A 26,438-nucleotide genomic window follows, 5' to 3' on the forward strand; every position below is an offset into this window, starting at 1 on the left:
ATTGAACATAAAATGAGGAAGTCAACAGGAGTGTGGAAGGGGAAGAAATAAAGCAATTCTAAGCAGCAATTGTAAATATAGAAATCTACAGAACAAAAGGAGGTTATACAAATTTACTGCCTCACTGTACTTCTCAGGTGTGCATTAGAACACTGCTTAGCAGAAACGCTAAGCAATTCCCTGTGAGGGCCCTGCAGTGCCTGAGTAAAAACATCTGCAGGAGACAAGGCTGCAACAAGGGTAACAGAAAGGACTCAAGTACCACGATGCTCAAAAATAAATTCAACTACAGCAGGAATTTATTGGAAGGTTCTCTTTATAAGTGACTTGTGACTTTACTGAATATAAACGCCCAATGGAGTGAGACTGTGCTGATATGTTTATTCAGATCACCTTTTGGTAATGGCTTGTAGAGTCTGTTAAACAATTTTACTATCCTTCAGACTGCAAGATAAAATGGTAACTCCAAAATGGAAACATAAAGCATACTAATTCTTATCAGACCTATTTCATAATAACATATCATGTTTTCCTTCTAAACTCTAAAAAAATATGCAAAGCAAGAATACAAATTTGAAAACTTTTTACTTATGGTTAATTCTCTCCAACATAAGTTAAACTGCCCCAGTCCTGAATGAGACTTGATGTTTTATGCAAAATTCCTAAAGAATTCCTAATGAATCCCTTAAGTTACTCTAAATGAGACATGTAAAAATAGGAAAACCATCTGGACACATGGAATGATCTGGCTTTTCAATAAGCTAAACAGATTTGCAAATCTGCAAAATCATCCCATTAAATAATATAATTTCTGTTGATTTCAGTGAAATAGGGATTTAACCCACTCCATATATTGAGATCATATCTACAAATTAATCATTTGAAGCTGAGATTTCAAAAATTCTTTGTTTAAAATATAACCAAGCAACCTCTCTCAAATTCATGGGGTTTCTTAGATATAGTAACAAGACTGTTTCAGAAACACCTCCATGCTTTTTTTGTATTTGCTGAAGACAACCTGACTTCTTCCTTCTGCTTATAATGTCCAATTATTTCTCTTCCTCACCAAAAAGTCCATATTCACCTTGTGGCCTTTGGTTTGAGAGTGTACACAGTGAACCTGCAGTGGTAGAAGACTTAGGTGGTCCCTGAGCAACCACAACATGCTGCTGGAGAAGGCAGACTCCCCCACCAGAGAACCACCAAGGCCAGATGCAGTAACACCTGGAAGCTTTCCTGCTGGAAGCCTTTCTTCTAAATATTGAGGGAGATTTTGGCTGCTGGCCTTGGTTCCAAGCCACACCTGAATCAGGCTGTTAGCACTCAACTTATGATTCAACAGGTGGACTGGGCTTGTCATGAAAAAGAGCCCCTGTTTCACCTGTACTGAATTTGTTCCACGGGGGTATCCAGGTGGGCTGGGAAAGATGGGGAGAGGGGAAAGAGGGAAAGCACCAAGCATGGTTGTGCAGCTTACTGGTTAGAATACTGCGAGAGAAGGTAGAAGTCCCAGTTTGTGTATCAGTGGCTTTTTAGAGGTTCAGGCTCATCAACTGACTGCTCAGTATCAATATGAAACCATTTACTGGTGCAGGGGTCTTCAGCCCAGGTATCATCCTGTAAGTGGCAGCTATATAGACACCCTCACTCTGTTTTGCTCCCTATAATCCAGCAGTCTGAAAAATGGAATTGTTTTCTAGATATCAGTCTGACTTAAAAGACAGTTTTTCATATGCTGGTTAAGAGAATTTTATAGTGAGATGGGACATGAAGAAAAAACTGAATCCATGTCTTCTACTTGCCTTGTATTGCAATCACACTGCAAAAAACATCCTAAATGAGATTTTCATGGCATGGCTGAGCTTTTCCTATCCCTTTACACTATGTGTCACAGCTGTGATTCCCAAGAAACTGAAAGCCTTTCCCTTCACAGCAATAGAGATTAGCACAAAAAGTAATGATGCTGAAAATTAATGCTGAGTGCTACAGAGTTTGCATTTTCCTACCACTACTTCTGGATTTAGCTTTTTCTTCTTATACCTGCTGCTTCTAATTAATTCACTGACTTCTACAGGAGGCATACAAGTTGTCCTAATGATTTCCTACCTACTTCTGATACAATCTGATAATCAGTCATCTCAGCTAACAGACGAACAAAATTAAGGCAATTTTGAAGTTAACCTTTTTTCCCTTCAAATACAGGGAGAAATAAATAGTATTATTCCACAAAGCAGTGCTCATTAAAATGAAAATATTTTACTGCAGCAATACAGCTGAATGTACAATTCAGAAGAAAAATAACATGGGCTAAGATCCTCTTAATATGGTACCTGCAATGAAGTAATGTCTGCAGGTTTCCAACTGGGCTCAAAAGTAATATGATAAAGTTCTACTGTGGAGCAAAAAACTGCTGCTCTTTGAAACCGCACATATATTTGCAATAAGTTTCCCTGATATATTATATTTAAACATTGCATCATTTTGAATCTTCAAAATGAAGTATATTTTCAGTGCAACCACTTCTCTTTCAACTCTATATCTTAAAGCTTATGTAACATTTCTTTTCCAAGATGCACTATTCATCACATTAGGAGAGTCACTGAAGTTTGCAGCAACTTCAATAGCAATTACTAAAGAGTAGGTCTGGTTTTTTAAACATTAATAACAGCTAGTTTCAAATGCCAAAAATATCTGTGCTTTCCTTGCCTGCATTACAAAACCAGACATCTGTAAACAGCTGGAATGCAGTTCTTCCATTCACTTTACCACCTGTGCAGCTGTTGCTTCTTGCTCACCAGCAAAATGAGAAAAAAGGGGCTATGATGAACTGCACATGTGTTAACATCAATGGGAAAAGCATAGCCACAGACTAAAAGAGTGTACTTCACAAATTATTTTACAGCTCCTTCATGACTAACAATGTCAGCAATTTTACTGATTATAAGGCACATCTTAGAAGTCATTTAACAGTTCATTATAATTGGATTATCTTTCATATTAGAAAGTATTTCTAATATGAAAGTATTTGTATTCCTAGATTTAACTCCCAAAACCATGAAGAATACAAGAGTTCAGAGTGCACTGTCCTTTGCAAAAAAGCCCCAGGTGACTAACCTTGACAAATATATACCTCATTATGTGCTCAAAATGAGGAAATGAAATGAGAAAATAAAATGGGTTTAAAATCAGGTCATTAACATGAGGAAAGAGAAATACAGACCAGATGCACAGATTCATCCAGGGACTACAGAAGTCTTGAGATCACAGCTATCTTTTGAGGCATTTTAATGAGGAATTTTGTCAGAAAACACTGAATCCTGCACAAAGCACCTTGAGTTTTATGATTTCTCACATGGGGTTGCTCTGAAAGCTGCTGGCATTCCCAGCCCAGCAGTTGGCACCTCAGGCTGTTCAGGGCTCACCACTGACTCCCACCAGCTGCTTTCTTAGGAGCAGCAGCTCACACCATGGTCCAGGGGCCACTGAGCACCAGTGATTCTAAAAACCCTTCCTACAATTGTATCCAGCTCCTATAAACACGGCTCAGCTTCCAAACAGGGAACAGTAAAAATGAGCAAGTCAAATCATGAGGAAACTGCAGTGAAGCCCTCAGGTCAACTGAATGGGAACTCACTAGATTTTGTGAAATCCAGCCAGTACTGGAGTGACTGCCATCTTAATACAACATATATTAAAGATTTTTTCTTCAAGGTGGAGGAAGGGGACCAAAAGAAGATGTCACATCTATGTCCAAAAGTATTTTCTATATACAGCCCTAGATGCCTTACCCAGCATAATTTAACATAACCAGCGTCCTATCAGGCCAAGTATCCTACCCAGCCCCTGCTTTAGACATTAACTGCTAGCACATAAGAGTTAAGACAGAAACTACTGAGCTAAATCCACAGTGCCACTGAACAAATGCCATGATTACACTTTTATGCTACATGCTTTTCAATCACATACAATCTTAAGTCAGTACTGCATCTAAATATAGAGTGACATCCTTTTTAAGGAGAAACTACAGTGCTCTAATCAGTAATTCTCTTGAATAAACAGAACTTCGAAAACAGTGTTAAGCCAGAGCAGCTGCAGCGTTGTGTTTGTGTTCTATGTGTGGCATCTGGAATAAAAAACTTACTGTATTTTGAATTAAAATTGCATTGCACTGTAATTCACCTCACCTCTGTGAAAATCCAGAATTATGCCACCAAATATTTTGATTCTCTCAAGCACTGAAACAGCACAAATATGCACACACTAGCCATTACAACCTCACCAATATAAAGGAAAGAAGGCATGTTTAAAGCTCTTATTCAAACTCTTTTGACATCCTTAGAGTTCCGGTGGCTTTTTAAATTTCCTTTTTTTCTCTTCTTTTAGCTTATTAGAATTAATTGTTTCACATAAATGATGGAGTCTTTCCACTACACTGGGAGGAAATAAGGATGTGAGCTTTGCGAAAGTCTCAAAACAGAGTGGAACAGCCATGAAGACGTATACAAATGTTGCAGGGCAGACAGTTGCCTATTCTAAATTCACTAATGGATTTTCAAAATGGAAACCTGCATAATGCACTTTTGGAAAATTATTGTTTGCTTACTGTAACTAGAAAATTAAGAAACCGAACGGGAAAAATTCCAAAACTGTAATGCATCAGAAATTGACTGGAAATTGCAAAGGACCAGTTACAATATCTCTGTTTAAAAAAGGGTTGTTTCAATATAAGGGGAAACTTATTTAACTTTCAGGAATTATTTTGTATATGCATAATTAACCATTCCAAATATGATCCAGTCCCATACTGAAGGAAAATTTTTGAATGGTTTAGAGAATTTTGTATGCAATAAAACAAACATGTTTGCAAATGCAGAAATATTAGAAGAATCAAACCCATGTGAGTTGATTGCTCTGAAATGCAGAATGGACTATTTTCTCTATGTTCAGTACAGTATAATTTCTCTAATAAATATATTTATTTTCTGGAGCAGTGGGAAAACACTGCTATTTAGGAAAGAAAGAAGCATTTTGGTTAAAGAGGGAAAAACTACTTGCAATTGCTTTTTCTTTAATAGTCAGCTAATATTTATTTTTCACTATTCCAGAATGCCTATTATACCACTAATATTTTTTATTTCTTTATTTAAAGTTAGTCTTGTTTCTGCAGCTTTTTAAGGCTTTTCACAAACTTTGGCAGCAGAAAATGAGTACAGTCTTCAGTTCTGAGAAGTCTCAGTCATCAGCTTTACCACAACAGCTGATACCACATACTACATTTTCAAATGTCCAAATCTTCATCTGTCTTGGTTATTTTCTTGACTCTTTCACCATTTTCTCAGGATAGAGAAAGACAGTAGCATAAGGTTTGCTTTGGTAGCATTTTTAAAGTGATGACTATCACCATAGTGAAACAAAGCAAAATTCTGAATAGAATAATTTAATGTTCTTTTGATTCAGTACTCAACATTATTTCTATTTTGATTTCCACATGCATTTAAAACCAAAAGAAGATCCTAAAAACCTCAAGGTTCTAAGAATAAGAGAAATTTGTAACATTGCAGGTTAATGTTTTCTAACAACTATTTAACCATACATTGGATCTACACTGATCAAATAAGAAGAACATATTGGAGGGCCAAAACGATGCTTATCATAAATATTAGAGAGTTAAGATCAAAAAATATGTTTCAGAATGATAAATACAAAAATTTCCATCAATCTGTAACTTAAAATCTAACTCAGAAACCTGGCCTTTGACTCTGAACAAAGGTCTCTGGTCATCCTGGCAAAAGTCCTCAGATTGCATGTTACCTCTCTCTAACGAAAATTTTATCAACCCTATTTTCACTATTTTTTCCTACCTTGTTAAATGGTTGGGAAGTACCACAGAGATGCACTGCATCTCACCCTCTTGCCCTGACTAAACCTCTTTGGATGGTAGCAGCAAACCCAGTAGCAACTGAGCTGCTTTAATGAAACAAATTCCTGCTTCTGATAGAGGATCTCATTGGAAATTTCTACTCCAGCTGCTGAGTTTTTTTAATAGCACTGATAGCCCACAATTTGGCCATTCAGGACCTAAAGCCTTGTTTCTCTTGTTTCTCTTCCTTTTGAGAACTGTTCATTTAAGTTCTTATTAAAGTTGTCCCCATATTTAACTGCAACAAGATCTCAAATCAATCTTTCAAATCTGTTAGGTATTAAAATTTAGCTGCCAGATTTCCTATTTAACCATTCCTAAGTAAACTTGTGATTTTGCTTTAGATGAGTACGTCACTTATACATTATTGTAACTTATATCTCCAGGAGCATCCAGCTCCTCACAGCTTGAATTGTAAGCAGCAGTGCAGATGTGCAAGACATTTTCAGCAGTTTGCTTAGAACCCTACACAGTTTAAATTAGAAAGTTATGGCCTATCATCTTAGCCTTATCAAGAAAACAAAATCCCTCTATAAAACTTTGTTAACGTAATTTCAGTATATTCCACTATCATAGAAACTCTTTACACTTTTAGTAGAAAAGGAAATCAAACTAATCAGTAGGCAGTTCAAGAAAGGAAACAATTTATCTCTGACATTATATGGATACATAAAAATTATACAAATATGAGAACATTTGCATGAGATTGGACCTAGTTCTGCCTAGATCTCTCCACATCAGACAGCAACAAGGGCCAACCTACTCTTTCATGGTCTACTTTTCCAAACTCCAGGGACTGGAAATCAAATGACTTCCTAAGCTAGATGTGATAAGTCTCTGTTTAACAGCTGTTGAAGGATCTTTCTTTCCTGAACTTTTTCTTTCTGAAAAGCTTTCCTGAACTTTTTAAGCATATTGGTTTTTCTAGATTCATTTTAGTTCATGTCAAAGACTAACTCCATGGGGGAAAAAATGATGCTAACCAGCCATTAGTTGAAGACATTTCTGTCAGGATTTAAAACACAGTGTTCTTGAAGGTTAAAAAATATTTTAAATAAACAAGTTTATGCCTTTAATTTTCAAGCCAAAGTATCATTCCAAGACTACTGACTTTACCTTGGTATATTGCTCACGCTCATGTTCTTGGCTAGAACCAGACCCTGACGTCTGATTATAACGGTGCACTTTCATTTTCATCTGTCTCGTTCGCTCCTCCACTACTAAGCTTGCTGCAAAAACACACAATGAAAATCAATTAAAAATAGAGAAAAAGTTTTGAAAAAAACAAATGGTTTAGCAACAATTTCAGCTCATTTCCATTTCAACAAAACAAAGAAATGTACAAACATGTAGAACAAGCAGGGTGTAAGCACAGAACAGAGGAACACTAATGTCAAGAAATCAACCACTTCCATTGTGAGAGCCTTTACCTGAAAATGGGCAGACATCCCAATTTCTACATATAATCAAGCTGGTGCAACAGATATGAAAAGAGTGAAAAAATTTAGGTGGCAGGCTGAATTATACACCTGTTAAATATTCTGGATGCAGGGGACATAAATCCATGAACATCTAAGCACGTGTTTGTTTAATTGTAGAAAATATTACAGTAGCATTCTAAGAATTAATGCATGAAACAGGTATTAAAATTTATTTTTTAAGTAATTAACTCCTCCTACTATCTTGAAACATAGCAGTTTAATATAGCTAAGGCTATTTGAGAGGAATAATTTCTCCATTCAACCAGTCATATCAAAAACACAGTTATTTTCTAGTAGTTTGGTTTTTCTTTAACAAGACCTCCTTTAAAATCACTACTTTGTCCTGTAATGATCACCTTTACTTCAAATAATTATTTGTTCTTGTGTTTTCAACTTCCATATGGCAGTGTTTCTTTAAAAACAGATATCTTGCACCCTCAAGGAGCTGTGGTGCTATAAAGAGCATCTTCTTCAACTTGAGCAAGTTATGGCAACTCATATTGGCTGTGCCTGCCACAGGCATTCGACCTTGCACTAACAGAGAGAGTGCTGTAAATGCCCCTGGGCAAAGGCTTCCTCCAAGTTACTTAACCTTTGTGGTAGTAAATAAATTTCAGAGGGATCTATATATTCTGCTATTCTCAAACTTTGTAGCATTTTAAATTCAAAGCAGTACAGGTAACATCGATACCATGAAAACTGTCACTTTTTAGCAGTTCTAGAACTAGACCCAAATATTTATCAGCAACTATTCTAAATGACAGGAGTATTCACTATGTTCATTGTGGTTTAACAGGTTATAACATATCAGAAAAACTTCTTTTAAATTGGATTTTTTTATGTGTCACGAATTTAGTTTTATTTGAGGCAACCTCCACAAAATCTTCTGCTTTTATGCCAACCATGGATTTATATTACTCTCTACAAAACCACTATTTTTCTAAGTCAAAGAGCCCCTCCCCAAATCAGTGACAGGAGAGAGACACCTATATTAAAACTGCCTGTAATCAACTTGCAATCACAAAACACAGATAATTTTAAATTATTGGAAAATAAGTACTCTATGTATGTTCAATTAAGAGGTATTAAAGTTCTCATGTGTGGTTTTTATGCTGTTAGTTATACACTGTGGCATTATTTACAGATTTATTTTTTGGTCTGTGCTTTGCCAGCACAAAGATATAAGGCCTAAAAAAAAAAAAAAGCACTACACTCAGGATTAGATATTTTAAACTATAAGCTACTGCACAAATCACATTTGAGCCTGCACAATCCATTTGTAACATGCTCGGGGAAATGTCAGAATGTCTGTGTGCTGGTTGGGTATGAAAATATACAAAGGCATCATTGTGAATTCCTTCTGCACTTATTTAAAAATAAGAAAAATAAGTAAAACAAACTACATTAAAATTCTGCTGCAATTACACATCTAAGGCACGAAATAAAGTTATGATTATCTTCAGTCTCCCATAATGCAGAGTCCAATCTAGCAAATTCTGCACGTGCAGAATGTCACACTGGGCCCAGCAATTATTCCAGATGACTAATTATGCCAGTAAATGTGTACCTTAATTGCAATGAGTCCAGTTCCACCATCAGATATGCAGGCACAGCTCCAATTACTTCAATGGAAGTTGCATGGAGGTATCTGAAGGCAAAATTGAGCACTTTAGGTGAAATTTTTAAAGATGGCCTCTTATGTTAAGGACAGATATGAAAGGATTAAGATAGATCAATTAGGGACTGAAGTAAAAAAATTGGTATCTTAATCCTATCATACGTGCATGAAATAGACTGAGGATATGAAATCAGAGGGAAAAATGAGACCCCTTTAAAAATTTAGCCCTACATGTGTATGGTGCACAGATTAGAGTTACTCTAAACATAACCCTTTGTGTGAATTTTAGGTCCTTTAGCCTGTCAACTGTATGTTATACTAAGTAATATATATGGTTTGTTACTCTGTATTACCTATAATACCTGGGAAAGAATATTCTGTTATGTAATTTAATGATACTTCAGAGGTTATTACTTCAGTCAAGACTGAGTAAATATTCAACTTTAATTCTGTAATTCTTGACTTTTATTATGTTTAAATCCTTAAGCTTAATACATTTATGCTCTGGTTTTTCTTTATATATATATTACTATATCAAAGAATGTGAGAACAATTAATGGGCACTGTGAAGTAAATCTAATTCTCCAATGGAGAAATTTGATTTTGTGCATGAAATATAATGCAATCTAGCACCAATTGGCTGTGAATTTATTTTTAAGCATGCAGTTGCATGAAACTACTCTAGAAAATCCAACTGTGTTCTTTCCAGCTTTATTTACCATGCACATCTGAGCATATGTTGAATGTAGCTCAGTTGTGTGATGGAAAATTTTATCTGCCTGACTAGTGGCTTGGGAAAACCTTTACATGTTAATCATGAGAAGCAGAAAAAGGTCTAACACAGGAGCAAAAGCACATTAGCAAAATTGTAACAACCATAGGTAACAACACCATGTGATCACATTGCTTTCCTGGAACAGGCCTGGTTACCACAGGTAACAAAAACTTGACATAAAAAGTATGTAGCCTGTCTCTTAGAAAAATATGGATCTACTTTCTTTAAGGACATCACTATTTACAGAGTGCTTTTCCTGGAGGTCTTGAGAGGCAGAATTACACAGTAATTTACAGATCAAAGCACTGTAATCCCAAGACCTTTAAACTCTATAGTGGCTCTAGAATTAAATAATGAATATTTACCATAAGTGTCTCAAAATAGTGGTAAAACTACCATCAATATCAGTTGTGTCAATGTGTAATTCTCTGGTGTCAGAAGTCACACTTCAAAGAGCTGTAACTCTCATCTCTTCAAGGGCTGATAATTCAGGTGTGAAACCGATCAGTGTAAAAGTAATTGGGAGAACTCATCGATCAGACTGCTTAAATAAAGGGTGCAACTTTATAGCCAAAGCTTATTACTAATAAACCACGTGAAGGTTAGCAACAATGATGTACATAAACAATCAAGCCATGCAGGAGAGAAAAGACACACATATGAATGGAATCAAAATGTTATATTTCAATTCCATTAATCTAGTCATAAACCCATCTGACTCCTGTAATCCCAGGTGTACTGGGTCTGGCTGGGATGGAGGCAGTTTTCTTCACAGCTGCCTGTTCTTCTAGTTGTGACTAAGTGCTGATAAGACATCAGTGATTTAGCAATTGCTGAGCAGTGCCTGTATAGCACCAAGGCCTTCTCTGTTCCTCATGCTGCAGCCCCCTGCCCTGTCCTAGCTTCCCCCTGCCCCAAGCAGGCTGTGACAAGAAAAATGAGGGACAGGTGACCCCAACTGACCAGAGGGACCATTCCATGCTGTATAGCATCATACTCAGCAATAAAACTGGGGGTAGCCTACAATATGCAATTCTGTAGGACACCACTTGAAAGAGGCATGGAATAAACTAAAGAAAATAGCTACAGATCTTATTTCCAGCCTGCCGTCTACCCTCAAAGAAAATTAGGACAGACTAACACTTGTCTTTTCTTAAAGGAGATAGCCACTTAATTTTTCTAAGACTTTACCTGTTTACTAAGGTTTTATGTGCTAGTGACATTCCTTTAAATATATGACTATTATGTTAAGATTTCCAGAGTTACATCTGGTGCCACTAACTAGCTGACAGCCCTCACCTTTATTACTATCCTCAGAAAACTGCTATAGGCATGTTTCAACCCCTAAATGATGTTCAACTCAGGGAGAAGGTAGAACTGGCTAGATTCCTAAATGTTCAGAATATATGCCACATTTTCAATTATGTACAAAATAACAAAACAATAATCAATATTCTATACTAATATATCAGATTTAGTAGGGCAGATAATGTTTTCCTTTTTTCTTTAATAAAATCTTTCTAGAGAGATGAGTCATATGGCATGTTATCCACAGATTATGAATCTAACAATTAAAGTAATATGACTTTGTAAGGAATTAAACTTGCATTAGCATCAAAAATAGACATATCCTATGAAAATCACCGAGAGCTACAAAAGCAGCACTAATAGTAGTGGCCAGTACAAAGGAAATAGAAGTAATTTTAAGGTCTAAAGTTCTCCTTTTAAGGTTTAATAAGGGGTTTAAATTCCATGTTAGATCCAAATGACATGATGCCTTAAACACCCATCTATTAGGCTAACAGCATAATGTATGAAACTTATGTGGGATCATTTAAATACGGACTGTAAAATGAGCAGCAATAATGAACGAGCAAGAAACAGCAAAGATGCTGTAGATGCCTTTTTAGTTCTATTTTTTTTTATTCTTGAGCTCTAAATCTTTGCATATCCACCTCTTTCATATTGCAACATTCATCAAAGAGACTCTACATTCTGAAAAATTTGGAAAACAGTGTATTTTGTCAATAAATAACATTTGATAAGAATCCCCTCATACATTTCAAAAAGGGTAGGTAAATCAGATAAGTAGTAAGATATATGTTTAAAAGATAAAAGTCAAGTGATTAAGCCCAGGAAAAAAATTTCCATCCCTTGCACTCATTAAGTGAAAATACCTTTCTAAATGGACATTCTTGCTCAAAGGCAAGCATGGGCCTAATGCCAGAATGACTGGTGACATTACATGGTCTGTGATTCAAACTGGTAGCATTACTGTGCTTTTCTAGATGGTAGAAAACATATGGATGTCTTAGCACTGGCCATACCATTTTCTATAAGGATGAAGTCTGAATAAAAGGCAGCCTTTTCTCTTGAGGCACTTCATATTTCTGTTCAAGATGGGCAAGACAGAATGAGGAGGTGCAGGCAAACAGTATGACTTGGAAAAACTCCAAGTCTTACATGCACTATTAAATGTCAGAGTAAGCTACGTAACAAAGAAATAGGCATCAAGATTTCAGATAGCTGCAACTCTCTCCAGAATTCATCACACATCCATTCTTTATGATGCAAACTTTCAGAGAAAAGGTCTAGAAGTCTGAAATGACACAAAGATTTCTTACATAACAAAGTACTGAAAAGTAAGTTCAAGTTAAAATTTATCTCATAAACTTATAATCAATGCTTCTGGGGCAAACTCAACAGGTTCAGGCAGGGGAACAGAGGAATGCACTTATTCCAGAAGACAGGAGAGGTCCGACCTATTCTTCAATTTCAATCTTCACATTAGGCAGAAAGGTTGAACAGTGACAAACAGCTACAGCTGTAGTGCCATCAAGAAGCATGTACACAGCCTTTCTACACAGCAAAAGCTAGGAAATTAATCTGTCTGAGCAACTTAGATGTTCTGTGGATGGGGATCAGGGGGAAAAAACTATCTGGTTTGAGGAATTATATATGAAATAATAAAAAAAAATCTGGTTTGAGGAGTGGCAGCTGAGGAATAAACTAGGCAGAACTCATGTCCATAACAAAGACAAGGAAATAAAGCAGCAACAAGATTTGGATGGGAGAGTCCTCTAGTGCAGAGATGGCTGTGTGGGACAGAAAAGCCACACTGGTGTTGGACCAGGATGATCTATTTCAGAAATAATACAGAGAGTCTCTATTTCATTTCTGTTGATCCTGCAGGATGAGTTTTACAGTATGCACATACAAAATATCCTTGCAAGAGGTTTCATGGCTATAAAAATTCTCAGCAAACTCTACCAGGAAATTTAAAAAGCACACAAAATCATAAGCAGATAAATGTTCGGAAATATAAGGTAAGTAAAACAAAAAAAAAAAAATCAATTTGTTGCCACGATGAAGAACTTGCTACGATTTTTTTGAATGAACAACTTCAAAAAATAATGGCAACATGCAGATAGTGAGGGAGATGGCTCTGAACCCTGCTCTGCCTGACCAGAACCTGCTGTAGCTACTTCAAGCTTGTGTGCATGGATTTCCTTTCCATGGGAGCTGATCGTTCTCTGGGCCTCCTCCCAGTCATAATTAAGGCACAACCAAGGCGCATATTCAGATTTCCAAGCTGGAAGATGAGCTTGGATCTCTCAGTACACATAGAGGCATGGCGGCCATCTTGATAGTAACAACTCACTCCAGAAGGAAGATATAGAAACCTGAACTGGATGATGCAACATTCAGTTCCTTCTCAAAGAGCTTCAGGGAAGATCCACAGAGAAGCTTCTATGTAAAAGGAAACAACAAGGAAACAAACACAGACCTCTTAAAATTAGGGAAGAAAAAAACCCCAAAAACCTACAAAACAAACCACTGATTTTGGCCGCAAAAAAACCTTCAGCATTTTCATAATCTGCTGAAGACTTTATGGCAACATTTTCAATTGATGGAATAGATGTTTGTTGCAGACTCATATGGTCAGTGTTGTTCACTTTTGTAGTATATACTCTCCCTCACACTTATGTCTCCTTTCATAAAACATACTGTAACTCCCTCATCCTAATCTCTAACCTACTATCTAATCTTATTACCTCTTGTAAGAAGTTACAGTGAGCTACTAGTGTAAATCACCTCAAATTAAGATATTTATGGTCCCCCAGATCTGCTGGGACTTCACTCTTCCGACTGCTCTTCTTTTGCCCAGCTCTTTTTAGCCCCTGGGTTCCATCTGCCATCAGCTCCCTTGAGCCAGAGGAATCTGTACATGTAAATATCCCACCACCTTCTACACATGCCCAGATATTGAGCCAGATCCATCCAAATCTTGTGGAAACAAGCTCTTTTACAAACCTGTTAGAGACAGTCTAGTTTGTCTGCACAAAGTCCATTGCTTTAAACAAAAAAATATCCACTGCAGCCCAAATCTTGACAGAGGCATAACCAACAAACAGGTAAGATTGATTTGTACTGTCCTGTTTGAGAGAAATATAAATACTGAGACAGAAATAATTTGTAAAATCAACCACTGTTAGCACTTCCTTAAGACATTTCATAGTATATTCTAAACATATAATTGCTAACACTGAATTTGCATATCTCTTTTTCATCTCTTTTTAACATTATCATGAAAACATACTTCTGTATGTTTGACATGGATGTTGGAGTTCATACCTAGTGGAGAAGTTGCTTTATTTTTACCTAAGCATTCATCCCTTCAGAAAGTAAAGTAGTTGCAGGAAATACTTTGATTCAAGTTCAACTCACAGTTTGGCTGTGACCCACCCAAGCCTGTATTCAGACCAGAATTTCCCAAGATAAGCAGGACTCAGGAATAAAGTTTAGAAAAGGTTAATCAGGGCTAATAATATGGATGTAGCACAGTATTTTGATTGTAACATTAAAAGGGTGGAGTGGGTTTTTAAATTTTTTTTTCTCTACAAGCTTCATTTGCATTTTGAAGTAATTTCTACTTTCAGCTAAAAGGGGAAAAAATAGGACTTTTCTGCAATGTGGCTTTGACAGAGACATAACAGACTACAGTTTCCACTTTCTGGGACAGCTTTAGATAGCTGCTGTTTCAGCTCACTGATTCTCTGGTATCAGCACAGGCATAAATTCATAAAGGTGAGCATTGTATGTCTGCCCCTGAAACCTTCCCCACAATGGGAGTAACTTTCTGACATGAGACTGACATGCAAATAGAACACAGCTCATTCTTCAGAATGTCTCTGCATACAATAAATGGTTTCTGACCATCATGACCTTTAACTATTCCTAAGCCCACACCTAGGAAACATCTTTCACTGCTGCCAAGGACCATGGCTGCATCACTAGAAGCATGTGCTGTGCAGAACTCAAGAACAGTTTAGGAAAAATCTCAAGTCTGTGTGAACATTAAATCAATCAAGCACCTTCTGAACCATATTCTGTAAAATATCATGATTACTTCTGTTAAATCCAGTATATTGCATTTCAATAGGAACATGAGAAATCATGAGAGAAACCATTGTCAGATTCTAAAGAGGGGCATCAGACAGCATAGAGATATTTGAGAAACAACCTTTTTGTATGTTAACACTGTTAACTAAAACCTATGCACTGACATGGAGTATAATGAAGCAAAAGCCAGTATCAACAGTTGCCAAACATTTGTAAAAAAATTACATAAATATTTACCTTTTGTGGGAGAGTTAAAATTCTCTTGCTCTTCAATGAATTAAATGCACGGAATGATGGAAACAGAAAAAGAAATCAGCAAATTTAAAGTTAGATAAAGAAATGTGTTACATGTGACAATGGCATGTACAGTAGTCAGTACTCCAGCAGATGTAAAAGTAATGTAGAAAATTAAAGTGATAAACCATGACAAATAATAAAGTCTATGACTTTTTCTTTAAAATTAACAGGAACAATGATGTTACAGAGAGCCAGATTGTGGAATCTTTAAGTATTCTACTAGAGAAGTATCATCATACCCAAATTTATGAATTACATAAAACCTTGTTTTAAATATCACTCTTACTTCTGAACCACACAGCACTATTTGAAGCCTCTTCTGCAATAGTGAGTGTTACAAATTTATTTCAGTATTAACTGAAATCTATAATACTCAATAATCATCAGACTATTAAAAATCCATTTTTAAGGAAAACATAAAAGATTATGAGGCTTGTGCTCATTTGCGAAAGTTAACAGTGCTGAGAAAAATACTCCCCATTATAAGCAAAGATTCCACAAGCTGCCTCAGAAAATGCAGTGCCACCTAATAATTTAAAAACAAAATCAGAAATATGGAGACAAAACAAACAACATTGATAGGTTGATATCTAAAACTGAAAGGACTTATTTTTTTTCTTCTGCCACTCAATTATTATACTGATAAATTTAAAAAATTTTTTGACTGAAAAGGTTTAATCTTTTACCATTACCAAAACCATACTCTCACTGCAACGACATTTCAATGATCAAGTACACAAACGCAGAACTGTTTTCACTAGCATTTCTTTTTCTTTTGGGATCTTACATTGGTAAAATATAAAAAGATACTTGCAACTCAATGTATTATTTGACGACATACTGATTTTCTGTATAAAATTCTGATTCTTGTTTGTTAAAAGAAAAAATACTGGACATCAAAACACTTTGTTCCTCTGTGACATCACCATTGTACAAATATCACACATGAACTTTATACATGTAATCTCCATTCATTCCAGCAGAATCTTCATGTAGTTTCCCCTGATGTAACACCAGCACACACACACACACTCACACACATGCACTTCACCTTCCATACAAGTGCTGCATACAGCTTTTTCCAACATGATCTACGGTACAGCAACACCTAATGCTGGATGCACACTTGGTTTGCTTGGTGTCACCACATGAGCCCTACTGCTACAGCCAGATGCCACTGGAAACACACACAACCCCACAGCTCCAGTCAGGTTTAGAGATGCTCTTTATGTGGAAACAGACTGCTGTTATCACAAACCTTACTCTCATTACGTGACTTCTGAAGTAGGAAATTACATTGTCAAAGCTATGAAAGAGAAACCCAAAGAAGACCCAAACAGAAGGCAGATAGAGGGAGTAAGACCTGTTTTGCACAAATTACCCCTGAAAGATTGTTGCTATACCACAACCATTGCACATTTATATTGCTGGTTCATCAATTTCAACAGTGTTGTTCTCCTTTGTTATTTACTTCCTAGAGCGATAATATAATCCCTACTATCTGCTGGTATATTCACTTCCTTGATCAATACAATGATCAACCATTATGCAAAAGTGCAGAAACCCACCCTCAAATCATATTCAAGAAAGAATTCCTGTGATGTTTGATAGCTGCAGGGACAGAGGATGGACTGAGTAAAGACCACAGATGTACCCTTTATACAAAAGTATAATTTTAAAACCATGCAACTACACCACAAAGTTGTTATAGAAACAGCTAAAAGGCAAAGTCAACGCAGAATCCTCATTCCTCTTAACTATTGCACAGTTCCACTCAAACATGATGCAAATAAAAATACAGTGATGCAAGTCTCTTACAGCCCAGCACAGAATGACATATTGAGAATACACCATTGTCCTTACCATGGCTTAGAATTTCACTGCTTTAGTCACTGAGCCAAAACATCTTCATAGGATTAGGTCCTTTTATAAAATCATCCATTAATACAAGAAAAATCAAAACCACTTCTTTAGTAGCATAAATTAGGGAAATTACTATTAGATTGTGATGTCTTGAAAACACACACAGACACACCTATACAGAACTAATTATCAATATTCAAACATCTCAAGACCTTTCAATACAACAGCATCCCAATCTTTTGTTCCAATAAATACTGCTGAGAGGGTTGCAAAGGAAATAAATACAACTATGTCGTCCTTGAATATGACTGTAATAAAAATAAAAATCATGTTGCCTAAAAATTACAGAAGCCTACAGTCTTAACTGCACCCACTTTTTAAAACCTGCATGCCCTCGAGTTGCTATTATTTAGTTAGCATTTTCTCAAATATAATATAACTATGCCTCACCTCCACTCTAAAGCTACACAAAGCTGCTGTCCCCTTCAGAATATAATCACCAAGAAGACTGTCATTTTTTCACGTTTTTTTCCAGTGTGAATTATAACACTGTTTAAAGGTTTTAATCTATAAACTTGATATTTTCCTCTACATTTAAGTTTGTTTCTCCATTCCTGATCAGTAGTGTCCTGATCAACTCTGTTTCTATAATGGAATAAGGATAACTACTTTGGTCTTCTCTGTAGCAATTACTTCTGTGAGCTTGGTTTGTTCTTTAAGAAAGTATGTGCATTATTCAGGATCTTGGAAAACTACCTTGGTTTCTTGTAAGTTGAATTTTTATGATTCTCAGGCTGCCAACCAGAGTAGTAACTAAGACAATATCATTCAGTAAAGACAAAGAAACAAGCTTTTGTCTAGTTCTAAACTTGACAACAAAATGGAATGTCTGAAATATGTCAACCAAGCCTTATTAGCATGGATATGATCACTTACAATTGATAGCTAAAGATCAGAGATTAGTACTTAAAATATAACTCTATTTCTCCACATGAAAACTGCTACCAGTCTGTCGCTCGTTCATTAAATCTCATTTGTTCCATAATGAGGACTTTAAAGAGTAATAAAATTACTTCACTGGATTCTTCTATGTCTTCTGAATGTTCAAGACAGCAAGTAAGAAGCCCATTCTTGATATACAAATATGTAATTTTTTTTGCAGCCATCGCTATGCCTTGCGTAACAGACCTAAATGCATATATATATATATTTAGATTCATAGATGTATATATTTAGACGAATATTTGACCCTCATAAAACAATAGGATTCTTATGGAAAGGAAAGAAGTACTTTACTATAAAAATGATACTTTATGGCATATCACACATATCATTCCTTGAAATGCATGATGTCAAGATGACCATCAAAATATAGGAAGAAAATGCATTTTGAAATATTTCCAAGAATATTGCACTAGGTTTTGACATCATCTGTATCTATGGTGACTGTGAGTTTAAACCAATAAGGACACATGCCAGTTCCAAGCACAGTTAATACAAATCTTTTGCAGACCTCAGTATGTTCTGGATTCAATACTACATTAAGGTCAGATCACTTCTGGTCACTACATTTGACTCTGGTACTCATTTGTCAGGGATTATAGAGGTGGAAACTAATATTAAAATCTGGTACTGAAAATCAGAGCAAGTACTGTGGTCTTATGGCCTTAGTGAATTTAATTTCTAACAGTAGTATTAAGTTAGATATACTAGTATATGTACTTCAACAGATACTGACACCATTTTTAAAACACATATTATAAAATCTATTCAACTTAGCACTCCTCTGCAAACACGTTCTGATCCGGAACATAGCATTAAACATGGGTAAAATAAGAAAATCTCCCATTCAGAAGCAAAGTCAGTCACGCAGACAAAACCCAGGCACTGTGTCTTTAAGCACTGGCTCCAAGTGCTGTGAAACAGCCCCAGCAACAGGCGGCGCGATGTGTAACAACACCAAACCACGGCGCATCTCACCTGCACATTTCACATCAAAGGCGCGAGCACGGTAACCACAAGTGTAAACAGGAGTTCACTGAAACTGCATCACTTTACAAGTGTTCACGGTATCAACAACTTTATAAACCCAGAGTAGTTCTGGCCTTCTGCTCAACTTTCATTTTTTCTTTCCTCTTCTGTACACATCCCATTTCTACTCATTTTCATGCAAAGGTCTACATTCATTCCAATGTCTTCAACAAAACACACACTGGTGTTTTACTCTCACACACCAGTTACCAAGACCAGTAGAAAGATGATATATGAATATATATGAAAAGGAAAGCCAAATCAAAATTAAATTAAAAGCTAATTCATCATAATATATTTTTTCCCAAATTCTGAAATTGAAGTAGAAATACTGAAAAAAGTTGAAATTCATTACTTATTACATTTCCCTATAAAGCTCCCAACTTGCTAATATGCAGAAATAGAAACTCTGTATGTAATTTATAATTCAGACAGTACTAGAGCCACTACAAAATGAGAGGACCTGAATAGGAAGTTTAAAGTTAATAAAAGTCACTTATATCAGTATATTAATCATTCAAAATAAACACATTTATAAAGTAAGAGTACGTTTTATATGTGCTAATTCAGGGGGTTGTATGCCATCACAGCTCAAAGCCTTAACATTAATGCAAACTAATTGCAGATTAATGCAAGCCATCATACAAGAAAACCTCATTGGTAATCTGCCATGATAAGGTGGTCATGGTCAGCAACTTTATCTGTTCCAGAATATGATCTGCCGACAGTTCTGCAATGCATTACAATAATTCATCATTATAAGCATTTCTTTAATTTCCACAAAGAAGAAAACCCTTTAGAATGTGGCAATCTCAGCTGTTGCTTGTAGTCAACAGGTTTTTTTAAACACAGAAGAAAACATGAATGTACACATTTTTTCCATTGTGCCACTTCATTTTACCATAACAGCTCGTTCTCTGTGTGTAGTATGTTGCTAGAAAAGGAAACAACAATGTACATCCTTATTTGATCTTAGTAGGTAAGAAACTTCTTCCGCAATCATCGGGTCTACCTTGTCCTTTTCAGAAAAAAGTACCACTCTTTGCGTGATCAGTTTATTCTTAAGCAAGAAAAGACTGGTGACCTGTGCTCTCACATTTCCCATGGTAACTGTTTTCATTCTTTATTCACTGAACTATGAACTCCAGAAGAAAAATAGATCTGTGACATTTATTATTAATCTATGTTAATAATGCACAACAATAAATATAAATCACAAAATAAGAAATGAGTAAGACTGTCAAAAAACCTTGCCCCAGTTTTTTGTTGGTTTTTTTTTGGTTTTGCTTTTTTTCTTGCTGATAACATAGTAGACATGTTGGGAACTACCATGACTCAAATAGAAAATTTAAACATGAAAAGGTACTGGAAAAGTAAGGCAATTAAACCACATGCAATAACCCACCAGTCAAACTTCACTGGATTTCCCAAACTGCAAAGATGCTTTCATTTTCTTCTATTGCTTTACTGGTAGAATTACAGCATTGGACATATAGTTATGCAAGAAGACTTAAAGTAAAGAAGGGTAAGAAATCAAAGAGTTTGAGCTATCACAAGCTCATTATTTGATACCTTGCTCTATACTGCCACTTCTTACTGGAACTTGTGGTAGCTGTCTTCCCCTACGACTGCTGAAGGAGGTGTCTGCAGGAGGAGACTGCGTGGGACTTCCTTGCTGATGTGTTCTGCAAATGAAATTGAAATGAAAGCAAAATAAGGCAAATGAAGACATATTTTATATTCTGATTTTTAAACACAAATTAAGTTGCAGGTACTGAAGATGGGTTTGAAAAAGTTTGCATCTGGTCTATGCCATATGCACATACTCAGGCCTAGATACCTAGTCAAATGTAAGTCAAGGCCTTACATTTAATTTCTCTAACTACTTTCAGCTATAGGAAAATTGTTTCCTTTTGGTTTTTTGTTTGTTTAATTTATTTATTAATTTGTGGGTTTGCTCTGGTTTATGTTTTTTGTCATTTTGGTTTTTTTTTTTTGATAAAGTAATATTGAAAAAGCAGTGAATGGAAGGCAGTTTTCTAAGAACCACTTATGATTATTACTCCCAATTTCTATACATTCTCCTGCACTGGTACAAGGGCAATATAAAATGCCACTTTTATGTTCTATTAAATTTAATATTCCCTTTATGCTAATGCAATAATTGCATAAGGCCACTGGACAGCAAGCATCTATTTCCAAAGGACAGTGTGTTTTTTCCCCAGAACGCAAAGAAGGGAAAAGACCTTTAACTTTTGAATTGGGGTGGGATAAGGGAGGGTGTGTGCATGCAAAAGATGCACAAGACTTTTAATATTCGTATCTAAGTAAATATCCTAAATCACTTTGGCTGAATTCTAGCTAGCACTATTTCAGAACATTTTGGCTACTTGATGTCTTATTCATGGATACAGTTTCAGAGTGTAAAGCATCAAATCCCTTTGGAACCCTAACATTTAAAATAAGTATGGACAGCTATAATAACTGTAGGGAAAAGGTTTAAGAAAGTAAAACAAAGATGGGAAGCAGCAGATTGCTGAGGAGAGCTTACTGTGAAATGCCCTTGCCAGTTACAGTAATGTCACCCTCACTATAGTGCATAAGCAGTTTATCCAGTTGCAAGTAGATCACTTGTAATTTGAAGTAGCACATTTGTGCAAGTTCAAAATACTGTTGGCTTTCACTAGGTAGATCAACTGACTTTCTCTCAGCCTGTAAGATCAGAGTTTGCTGTGTGAACACAGCATAACACAAGCTAACAATACATACAAGAGGACTAGCACAGGACTAGCACTATGAATACCTGGGTTTACCACAAAAGCATTTCTGTTTCTAAAACACACCTTATGTTAACTGCATTTTAGTTAGTGACCTAAAAAAGGTCAATATGGAAGCACACCTGTGGTTCCCTTACTTTCCTTTACAATTTGAAATAGAAAATCTATTTAAGTACCTGTAAGGACTAAAACAGAAATATAGTTCTAAAGAAACTCTAATGAAAGTATAAATAATATTATGCAGCAAAGTAATTGATCGTGTTAGTGCAACAGACCATAATTATTACTAGGTCCATAACTACAAGATAACCTGTAGCATTCAAAGTTTGTAGAGTGCCAAAATATTCTAACTGTGCCTTTTTACTCTTGTTTGGCTTTCCAACAGGGTAGCCTTTAGTGAAGGGTACTACTGTATCAGAAATTATACCAGAAATTTCAATTCTTGTGCCATCATTTCATTGTGGGGTAGTGTGTTGGGGTTTTTTTGTTTTGGCAGTTTTTGTTTGTTTGTTTGTTTGTTTGTTCGTATGGGTTTTTTAATTTCTGCTGACACTAATGAAATTTCCCTTCCAATACCCAGCACAACTTCCCCACAAGACACAGTCAAGGTATCCAAGGAACTTTCTGGTTCATATGACTATCATACAATAAGAAGCAATCCTAAAAAAGCCCCTATATATGAAATAACACAAGGATGTCTGCAAAGGACAACAAACGGGTTTGGATTCAAAAGAATTTCATCAGTAACAGCCCCTGTGGAGTCACAATGTAAAAAAAAAAAAAAAACAAGATTCTGTTGCTTGAGCTTGTATTCCCTCTCTTAAATCCTAACATTTCTTCAGCTAACTCCTGGCTTGCCCTAGTGATAACCATAATATTCTTGCAGATACTGAATTTCCTGATTCTGAAAGATGCTTACAATAACAAAGATGACCTGACTTCTGAAATTTTCTGTTTCTCCATGCTGACTACAAAAGCAATCCATGCAAACTATTGCACTTAACCAGGTTTGAAGCATCTATCGGAAGTCTAAATATCATAACATCCATAAGGTAAATATGGACCTTAATCTGTGCCAGAAAGTTATTGTTTGCTTTTACTATGGATAAATGCTTCAATCTAACATAGTCATCATGCTCTCAGTTCTGATTTTTTCCTTTTAGAAGCTAAATATACAGGAATTTATCTGAGAGCCCAGTGAAACACTAGAAGTCTGTCCCACCGTTACAGAACAGGACAGGACTTACCGGCAACTCAGAAACTTATCTCCTTCTCCAGTAACACTCTTTTTATAGACACGCCTTCCATGAAAAGGACAGAGGATCTGCTTAACTCAAATGAAGACAAATCAGGCTTAAGGCTTGCATTAGCTGGAGTATTACAATGAGATTAATATGCCTCTTGGTGTGCTAATGAAAAGAGAGACAAAAGGCAATTGAAGAATAACTAGAATGGCATTTAGGACTTGCTGCCCTTGATCTGTTACTTGCAGGAAGAAGCCTGCAAATGGCTGATCAGAAGAATGAGACAAAGGGGAACACGGAAGAAGTATGGAAGACAAAAGCTAGTGAGAAGATGAGACAGAAGTGAGATAAGAAGTAGAAAGAGAAGAGGAATCTGGGAAAAAAATGCTGCCTGGTGAGCAGTGAGACTGCAATGAGCATGTACATGTGTATCTCCTGGTTCCTCACAGAGGAAGGAGACACTGCAAGCAGCAAACCTTTTAACTCAGCTGTCAGTGGCCTACAGGGCAATCCCACAGATTCCAGCTCTGCCAGTACACAGGAAAACTCTAATTCCTTTCCCTTCAAACTGATGCCTCAGTAGCATGCTCCTACCTAAGAAACTATAAAGAAAAACTAAGAATAAGCGAGGGTCACCAATCTCCAGCTCACCCCTGGAATAGTGTCCTATGCCAAATACAGAAAATACAGATCAAGGCTGTTTGTATCCTAAAATACGACAAACAATGTCCAATCTGGTAATTCTAGGGTTAGGGCTGAAAGAAAACAATTTCAAATTTGGATAAACATATTTTTGCCCATTCATAAAAGAACAGAAAATTATTTTTGTGTAATCACTTTTACTCCTTCAGAACAGTTCACTGAATCCTATCTAGAAAGCTTATCTCATCTAATTAGAAGAACTTCTAGGCTTTATAAACTATCAAGAGGCTGTTTTCTCTCTTTTATTTACATTTCCTAAGCTATCACACTACACAGAATACTCAATCTTACATAGCATGTTGAAATGCCTTATAGAGAAGCTGAGAGCATGCTGATAGGTTATTCCAGTAATCTGCTGATAGGTTATTCCAGTAAACTAATAGTAGACAGGATTTGCAAATGAAAAAATTAAGCCCAATTGTAAGAGAAAAATGAATATTTGAAGAAAAAATAGTCTCAAGCTATATTTGACAGGAAAATTCATTGCTTGCCCTATTATCAAAACTGTCTGTCACTAGTGCAATATTACATCTGTGATGGAATACTGAACTACAGAATTCAGACTTACTGAAATATTTTTGTCTCACATCTAATGCTAGTGAATCATTTTATGGAAACAGAAGCCTACAACAGGTGCCATGGAGATGTACAAAGAAGCAGTACAATTTGTGTTTGCCTACACTCTTGTCCCCTGGGTTCATTGCTGAATTACTGAGAGCCAAAACCTTTGGACATCAGTTAGTTTACAGAAGTCCGAAAAAACAGTGAAAAAAAGGTTTTAGTAATCTCCATGGCACAAAAGTCTCTGATTCAATCATAGCAAGGATTTCAGTCATCCTTTAGGTAATCTCTCTGACTCAAATTGAAAAAGCACCTGGGTTGTTGTGACAACAGTCATCTGACTCAAGGAAAATGTAGCCATCTCTTTTGGATCAGGAACAATAATCTGGGATCAGAAACAGCAAAACTAAAAAAAAATTCTTAAGTTTTGCTACATAATGTGCATTTTCATTGAAAATAAAGATGTCTGTGTTGTTCATGGGAGTTTTAAAGTTCTCACAATGTAAACAGTTGTACATTCCACCTCTGTGAATCAAAATAATTTAATCAATTTCTGACAGAGGCAGGATTTCCTCCCTCAGTTCAGTCAATTTACAGGGTTTAAATCATAACTAGATGTATTCGTTATTCAGTATATATCTTTATTTTTTCTACATATATGTCGTTATTTTTTCTATATAATTCTATTCTATTTCATTAGTACCTTTCTATTAATATATTTATATTCTATTTTTCTATATCTATATTTTTCTATTTTTTCTACTTTTTCTGCTTTTTCTTTGGATTTTGAACATGTAACCCCATACTACTGTAATATCAAAGTTAAGATATAATGACAATATAAATTCATAAAAAATTAATTAATTTTAAAAGCTCCAGTCTTTATATTAATTTTATGACATTATAGATTTAAATGTGTAACTTAAAAGTTTTATATATTAAAGTGAAAATGATTTTATCAGAGGCATTTTGAATTATTTATCTGTTATACCTGTCTATCTATTTATATTATCAGTTGTGGTGATCATCCTCAAAGTTAGTGCAAAATAAGGATTTTTTTAAAAAAGAATCAGTGTTAAAGTGCAGAAAAGCACTTCTAGTCTTTGCCATTGAGCTGATCTGCAATGATGGAAAATGCTAGAAAAATTCCACATGTATGCAACGAAGTGATAAAAATACAGATACAAAATATATAATACTGTAAATGATGGCAACATAGCTCTCTGTCATAGATGTTCCAAAAAAGCTGTATTAGAGCTATATTCCAAAATCTGGGATTGGACTGATAATAAGAGATTCTTACACATCAATCAACAGTCCTACCTTTCTGTTTCAGCTGCAGGGCCTTTCCTAGCTTGTTTTTGGCTGCTATATCTTTCCACTTTTCTGGACTGCCTGCGAAATGACATGTCATAAAAGAAATAAACAAAGAAGAAAAAGAATACAGAAATATGAAGATTATTTATTCATGTATTATAAAGGTAATAAAAGAAACAGTTGACAGATGAGAAAGTGACAACTATCATCATAAACAGGCTGATGAAGTCTAGTTTTAAGAGCCATTGCATTAATTAGGTTTGATTGAAGCTCATGGTGTGCAGCTCATGAGGTACCAAAACAGGGAAGAAAACATCAGTCCTGACTGAGCCTGCAACTACTTTGCACTTCACAGCCTGCATTCATCTAGAAACAATGACTCCTCATAGCCCTATAAGGCATCTCTTAACAGCATGAGAAACAAGTTCAGAGTAGACAGCAGGAAAAGA

The 26,438-nt window shown here is 35.8% G+C and overlaps 1 protein-coding gene across 30 annotated transcripts in view; it reads right to left on the reverse strand.

The window, feature by feature from the left end:
* Nucleotides 1–26,438, reverse strand: part of RIMS1 (regulating synaptic membrane exocytosis 1) — a 303,629-nt gene that overhangs the window by 59,713 nt on the left and 217,478 nt on the right. For 16 of the 30 annotated variants that reach the window (XM_063152955.1, XM_063152927.1, XM_063152928.1 and 13 more), the window contains 3 exons: nt 25,996–26,067; nt 20,961–21,073; nt 7,037–7,149 (listed from right to left, as the gene is read on the reverse strand). In XM_063152955.1, coding sequence (XP_063009025.1) covers nt 7,037–7,149; nt 20,961–21,073; nt 25,996–26,067 — 298 coding nt within the window. The remainder of the gene's footprint in view (nt 1–7,036; nt 7,150–20,960; nt 21,074–25,995; nt 26,068–26,438) is intronic. The other 14 variants (XM_063152951.1, XM_063152943.1, XM_063152949.1 and 11 more) reach the window with 3 other exon arrangements.

This window comes from Melospiza melodia, chromosome 3 (genome assembly GCF_035770615.1).
Source record: "Melospiza melodia melodia isolate bMelMel2 chromosome 3, bMelMel2.pri, whole genome shotgun sequence".
NCBI lineage: Eukaryota > Metazoa > Chordata > Aves > Passeriformes > Passerellidae > Melospiza > Melospiza melodia.